Source organism: Octopus sinensis, linkage group LG11, assembly GCF_006345805.1.
Source record: "Octopus sinensis linkage group LG11, ASM634580v1, whole genome shotgun sequence".
NCBI lineage: Eukaryota > Metazoa > Mollusca > Cephalopoda > Octopoda > Octopodidae > Octopus > Octopus sinensis.
In genome coordinates, this window is record NC_043007.1 from 57,784,909 (window position 1) to 57,792,778 (window position 7,870).

Genomic DNA, 7,870 nt, shown 5'->3' on the forward strand with positions numbered 1-7,870 from the left:
CCTCATGTATATATATGTATACATTTATACAGTGGGCTTCTTTTAGTTTCTGTTTCCCGAATCCATCCACAGGGCTTTCGTGTTCCGGTGGCTATAGTCGAAGACATTTACCCAAGGTGCCAAGCTAAACTAGCCAAGCATATTTCTGTTAGGGGACACTTCACCTGTAACGTTAATCTTGCCCACCCATTTTGTCTAACTCCAACCCACCAACACTCACATAATTACGCAGAAAATATTCTCTTAGAAAAATGCTACCCCATGTTCACTAACCACACACACACACACACACCACACACACACACACACACACACACACACACACACACACACACACAAACACAGAGCATGTCTCTCTCTAGTCTAATTCCAAGAATGAAACTACTAGATATCGTAAGCCTTTGAACTTCCTAATGCCCATAAAAAACACCTCTTTACATTTGTGTTGAGATTTTTCCTCTTTCTCAAGCTTCGGGTGAAATAAAATATATTTTGTCGAGCGCACGCTTGTTGATACGTACAAACACACGCACACACACACACACACACACATATATATATGGAGTGGCTATGTGGTAAGAAGCTTGCTTCCCAACCACATGGTTCTGGGTTCAGTCCCACTGTGTAGGACCTTTGGCAAATGTCTTCTGCTTACAGCCTCAGGCTGACTAAGGCCTTCTGGATGGACTTGGTAGACGGAAACAGAAAGAAACCAGTCGTATATGTGTGTGTGTGTGTGTGTGTGTGTGTGTGTGTGTGTGTCTGTGTCTGTGTGTGTGTGTGTGTCTATTTGTGTATCTGTGTTCGTCCCTCTACCATCGCTTGACAACCGATGTTGGTGTGTTTGCGTCCCCGTAACTTAACGGTTCGGCAAACGAGAACGATAGAATAAGTTCTAAGCTTACAAAGAATAAGTCTTGGAGTCGATTTGGTCGACTAAAGGCGGTGCTCCAGCATGTCCGCAATCAAATGATTGAAACAAGTAGAAGAATAAGATAAAGGAATATATATTTACATATATTTATGTACGTACGTAGGTAAATGTATGTGCATGTATCTTTCCATGTATATATGTATATATGTATGTATGTATATGTATTGACTATGTACGTAGGAATGTATTTACCTATGCATTCACACACAAACTCGTACATTCATACAGACACTTATACACACCCTTACATTCGCTGATACGTGCATACAGGGAAACAAAGCTATTTCAACTTGCTTTCAAATAATAATGATTCCATAATAAACGCATAATGTCTCTTCATTATGCTGTTGTGTAACCACATAACTTCACCTCAGATGAAACAAACCCAACATACACACACACACACACATACACAAACATGTGTGTGGCCAACTGAACTTGTGAAGTGGAAGCATGTGTATGGCATATTATAGCTCGATAGGTATGTGCACCAGCTCTGTGGCCATTTGGAAACACTGGGAGATAGCAACTGTTCGCCACTACAGCCTAGCAGCTTTGATGTTTATTGAACTGCACTGAATTAGCTGTTCATCGTGTTCTTTTCGAGCTTTATATGATCAATGATTGACTAGAATTATCGGAAATCTCAGACTACAAATGAATGGTTGGTCAAAACGACAGGAGAAGCTGATTCGTTGGAATGTGAAGATAATTAATATAGGATTACGACTTAGGCAGATGTAGGCCAATTTTCGTGGTGCGTGTGCGCGTGTGCGTTATAGTTGATTATAGGGAACACTGTCGGGATGTTTGTGATTTCAGAATGATAAAGAGGAATGTGGAGAGTAATGAGGGCTGATTGAATCAGGAACATCAGAGAATCATGACATTCAGGCATTTGACGCCAAGCAATAATATTTATACGTAATAAAAGTTTCATTTGGGCCAGGCAGAATGGTTTTATGTTTTGTTAGAGGGCTCAATGGGAGCCTTGTGTTTTAAATATATTAACAGCAGCGCAGTGAAGTACATTTTCATAATCCGTTGGCAAAAATAGCCCAAATCCTTCGCGAGAACGAAATCGTTGACATTGAGTTACGGTCACCTTATTATAGGCCCCTGTCCCCCAGGAATGGGTCATTCGTTAGTTCTTTGGATACACTCAACGACACTACTGCTTACCAAATGCTACACACGCACATATATATATATATATATGCAAAGAACCATCTGCTATTCCATGTGAATCGACGTCACATAAGAAACGCAATTAAGAGCACTGGCATCAAACAGCCTTATTTACCAATTTCTGTTGGAGTAATACCAATAGCATAGGCAGTACTCCACCATGCCCATATCCTCCAGGGCTAAAACTAATAAAAGAATAAAGGTGTATATATATGTGTGTGTGTATGTTTGTGTGTATGTATGTTCGTAGGCATGTGTGTGTCATATATAGATTGATTTAATAACTTCCATTTTTTTAATTTTATTTGCAGATATTTCTATCTACTCAAGTGAGATTTTGCAAGAAACCAATCGAAATTGAAAAATATTTTCCTTCACAAACAAGCCAGAAAAGCTATTGAAAATGTATGAAGAGAGTAGCAGCGGTCGAAGTATGGAGGGTAGCTTGCCTCGTTCGTCAGTATTGATCAAAAAGGAACTTCCAAGGCATATGCCTTCCAATAGAAACAGTGAAAACTCAAAAGCTGAACTGACATTTTCCATTGAGAAAATTATGGAATTTACGCCGTCCAAGCGGACTAATAAAGATCTATCTCCACAACAGCATTTACACAATAACCAACATAATAACAACAGTAACGTGTGTATCAACAACAATCATAGCAACAACATTAACTCTTCTAACAATAATCATAATGTTCACAATAACATCATTAACAACACCAATAATATCGTCAACAATAACAGCAACAACACTCTTAAGGTCAGTGGACACAATGGTTACAAAACTCAGTCGAAAAACATCGATTCGTTATGGGTTCCAACATCGGTGTTTAATCCGTCAATGCATGGATCTGCATACGCAAGTATCTTCTTTAATACGGATCTCCAACGACGGGCAGGCTTAAACTTAATTAGTAATCCTTCAGATTATAGGGACCCAGTTATTTATGCACCTTACCTCCATCCAGCGTTTCCGTTACCTCGAAACGCTAACGTAAATGATTACCAGACACAAATACTTAGGCAATATCCCTTTTTATTTAATTCGAACTCCATCAGAAAAGACAGAAACCTGGAGACTCTCAATATGTTTAAAAATACAGGTTTTCAGGGATTACATCATAATGCATCCAGATATTCGTCAGCCATCGATAAAAATTTAATTGTTGACGTAGGAGGTTATGCCTGCAAAGATTCCATTATCGGCAGTGGTGTATCTGAGAATGGTATAAGCAGCGGGTGCTCCGTAAATAGTAACAGCATGAATGGTAGTAGTGTATGGAAAAGTCCACAAAGTCTAACACCAAATGCACATTGCTCTTCGTCGCAAAGAAAATCTTTTATCGAAAATAGTAACGTTTATTCGGATGCTTCTGCTCTTCCATTGGCTTTGACGCCGAACTCTACGAGTTCCAAGCAACATGAGAGCTTAAACAGTTCTTGTAACTCTAGTCAGCAGGGAGAAGATGGAAGATCTAGTATTAAATCAACAATTGCCGTCGGTTCACCGGACTCAGCTTTGGTATCGCCGAATAATATTGCCAATACCAGCAACAGTTCTTCTCTGATGGCAGGGCGATCTTTGGTAGCAAAGAAAAACAGTTTAAAGACACAGAAGACGTTCACGTGCCCTGAATGTGGCAAGATTTTCAATGCCCACTATAACCTAACACGTCACATGCCTGTGCACACTGGTGCTCGTCCATTCATATGTAAAGTATGTGGTAAAGGTTTTCGACAAGCCAGTACTCTGTGCCGTCATAAGATTATACACACTTCGGAAAAACCACACAAATGCAACACTTGCGGGAAGGCCTTTAACCGGAGCTCCACGCTGAACACACACATGCGTATACACCAGGGTTACAAGCCATTCGTCTGTGAGTACTGCGGTAAAGGGTTCCATCAGAAAGGTAACTATAAAAATCATAAATTGACACACAGCTCCGAAAAACAGTTCAAATGTTCTGTATGCAACAAGGCCTTTCACCAGATCTACAACCTCACTTTTCATATGCATACCCACAACGAAAAGAAACCGTTCACCTGCCAGATATGCGGTAAAGGGTTTTGTCGAAATTTCGACCTAAAGAAACATATGCGAAAATTACACGAAGGTGCTTCACTTCCATCTTCCGGTTCTTCGTTCGGCGGAAGACTAATCAGTCCACCCGGAAATGTTAGCGCTGGTTTGCATCACAGTTCGCATCCAAACTTAACAAATCCAGCACCAAACACAAGCAGTATGCTAGCAGCAGCAGCTGCACAATCCTCTCTTTCAAACCAAGCTGCAGCGGTGTTCTTTTCACGGCCGACAGCTCTTCTTTCACAGAATCCTTTGACGTGTCATCGTTCTTTGCTCTCGCCTCTCGTCCTTAATTCCTCAGCCACCAGTCTATTACACAAAATATCTTCTATGATATAATTAAACTCTCTTAGTTTGTTGGAAGTTTTTCTATGTTTTTTTAAATTATGTACTTTAAATTTTCCAGCATTTCAGTCCGTGAGTAATTAATTTAAAAGAAAAAAAAAAGACAAAGATAAATTAAATAACAAAAACAAAAACAAATGATGGATGTAAAAAAAAAACTATTTTCAAACATTTTGAAAACAATTACAACAATAATAATAATAACAATAATGACCATTACAAAAACTCTCCCCCAAAACACAAATGCAGAAGCAACATCAATATGGCAGTGAAATGAGAGAAACAGAAATAAAATACAAAGATATGCTGATTCATAATAATAACTGAAAGAAGTAACTGTAGCAGTAGTAGTAGTAGTAGTTGTAGTAGTAGTAATTGCAGTAGAAGTGGTAGTACTATTAGTAGAAGACGAGGAAGAAGAGTGCACGGAAGGCAAGTAAAGGGGAAATAGAAAAACAAAAAGCGAAGAACAGAAGAATAACAAGTACAAAAGAATGAAGAGAAAAGTGGAAGGTGAGATAAAAATACGTTAGAAAGAGCAGCACACAGACTGCAGGTATTTCCAAGAACGAAATATTGCCGTCGACGACTTTATATATGTTGCTCAAAATACACTTGTGATTGCTTAACATGGTACTCTTATATTACGTATTGGGGAAGAGTAAGAATTCTCCGGTCACACTGGCATTCGTTATATGCAATAACAGCCATAGCGATCACAATGATAACGATGATGGTGATAGTGGTGATGGTGGTGGTGGAGGAGGAGGAGGAGGAGCAAAGGAAGAAAATAAGGGAAGGAAGAGGATGGAAAGGAGGACAACGAGTAGAACACTGATAATGATGATGATGATGATGATGATGATGATGATGATGATGATGATGATGATGATGAAGATGATGATGATGATGATGATGATGATGATGATGATGGTGATGATGATGATGATTTCAGCAATGAGGAATACTAAAACGATCATCGTCGACATCATTATCATCATCATCATCTTCACCGTCGTCGTCGTCGTCGTCGCCATCATCATCATCATCATCATCACAGTTATCATGACGTAGGCAGGAGACACGACAGAAGTAAGACAGAACAAAGAAACAGGCTGTTGATGGTGATGAAGGTGATGACAGGGAGAGGTAAACAAAAACCATGCGATACGAGAACCTACTACTACTAACTACTACTACTACACTACTACTACTACTACTACTACTACTACTACTACACTACTACTACTACAGTTACTGCCACAATGAAATGTGGCTCAAATATCATTGACAGTAAAGATGTGTGTAAAATTCTGTATACAAATATTATAAATATATAAATATATATATAAATATGGTATAAATGATTGGTTGAACATACTATCATGTTTTTATTATTATTTTTCTAATACTTTTGAGTTCATTACCATTACTTACTGTTTCATATATATACACATACATGTGTACATACATACACACACACACACACACAGATATATCTGTATATATATATATATATAATATATATATATATATATATATATATTCCACACGTGAAGCAGTTAATCCAGACTCGTTTTACTTTTCTTTCTCTCTTTCTTTATTTCTTTCTATCCAAGAGCGTAAGCGCCAAACGTCAGATACTTTTCCATTTTCCCTGCGCGTCAAATATACCTTTGTTGATCCTTTACAAAGATGTATGTATATATATATTATATATATATATATATATATATATATATACAAGATGGAGGATCTCTACGTGGACATCCATTATGCCAGAAGTAGATCCGCTATGGTCTTACCAATAAAAAGGAATGTTCTCAAGAAAATTTAGCGAACACCCAGACGTAAGCGAGCAAGGCAAATGAAAAGATACAAAATATAGATTAATCATAAACTAATTTCGCTATTAACACTTACACAAAATTACTTACGTAATTGTCCGCAGCTCTTCAGTATGATCGTCATTGAAAATATAATTTGGAGAACTATAGACGAAACGTCTGCATGAGATTGAATATGTATACAGTTCTACCAATTACACTTGGGGTTATCTTTCAAAAGTCTTCGTTTTATATGTATGTAATATAATGTTTCTGAATCTTCAGATTTTAATATGCTAGACCACTGGTTTTAAATTGATATTAATCAAATTAATATTCAATTTTTCACCCTTATTATTTTAAATTTACATATATGTTTAAATATATATAAATATATATATATAGGCGTAGGCGTGGCAATGTAGTAAGAAGCTTTCTTCTCCAGTGCATGGTTCTGGGTTCAGCCCCACTGCGTGCTACCGTAGACAAGTGTCGTATATAATAGCTTCTAGTATAGCTTCCGACCAAAGCCTTGTGAGTGGATTTGGTAGACGGAAACTGAAACAAGCCCGTCGTAATTATGCATGTATGTATATATATGTATATGTGCCTTTGTGTCTGTGTTTCCCCCTTTCCATCACCGCTTGATAACTGATGTTGGTGTGGTTGTGTCCCCGTAACTTAGCGGTTCGGTAAAAGAAAGACTGATAGAATAAGTACCACTTCTTAAAATAAAAAAATGTACTGGGTTTATTTGACTAAAATTTCAAGGCGGTGCACCAGCATGGCCGCATAATAGAAACTGAAACAAGATAAAAGATATATATATATATATATATATAGTGGTAAGAAACTTACTTCCCAACAATATGGTTCTGGGTTCAGTCCCACTGCCTGGTACCTTGGGCAAGTGTCTTCTACTGTAGCTGTAAGTCGATTGTATCGACCCCGAAAGAATAATAGCAAAAGTCGACGACGTTGGAATATGAAGTCAGATTTTTGTCTGGCGTGGTGTTGAACTATTCTGCCAGATCACCGCTACCTATAATATGCGTGTGTGTGTGTGTGTGCTCTTTTATTTACATTATATACATTTGACAGATATTTGTCCTCATCTTGTTTGTTGTTAACACAACGTTTCGGCTGATATACCCTCCAGCCTTCAGGTGTCTTGGAGAAATTTCAAACTTGGGTTCTCATTCCTAAGGTATTTTTTAATGTTATTATTATTATTATTATTTTATTATTATTATTATCATCATTATTATCATTATTATTATTATTATTATTACTATTATTATTCAGGTCACTGCCTGGAATTGAACTCAGAATCTTGGGGTCAGTAGCATGCGCTCTTAACCACTACGCCATATGCCATAAATCTCATAATTCAGGCTTTGCAACTTTTAGACCGTAGCTTGAGGAGTGTGAGGACGTGCATTGTCGTGCAGGAGAATTGGGTCATCTCTATTCACTAGTCTGGGCTGC

At 37.8% G+C, this 7,870-nt stretch overlaps 1 protein-coding gene across 1 annotated transcript in view; it reads left to right on the forward strand.

Moving 5' to 3' along the window:
• Positions 1–5,936, forward strand: part of LOC115217322 (zinc finger protein 841-like) — a 20,331-nt gene extending 14,395 nt beyond the window's left edge. Inside the window, exon 3 of the mRNA XM_029786975.2 lies at positions 2,434–5,936. Coding sequence (XP_029642835.1) covers positions 2,526–4,550 — 2,025 coding nt within the window. The 5' untranslated portion in view covers positions 2,434–2,525 and the 3' untranslated portion in view covers positions 4,551–5,936. The remainder of the gene's footprint in view (positions 1–2,433) is intronic.
• Positions 5,937–7,870: the final 1,934 nt, after the last annotated feature.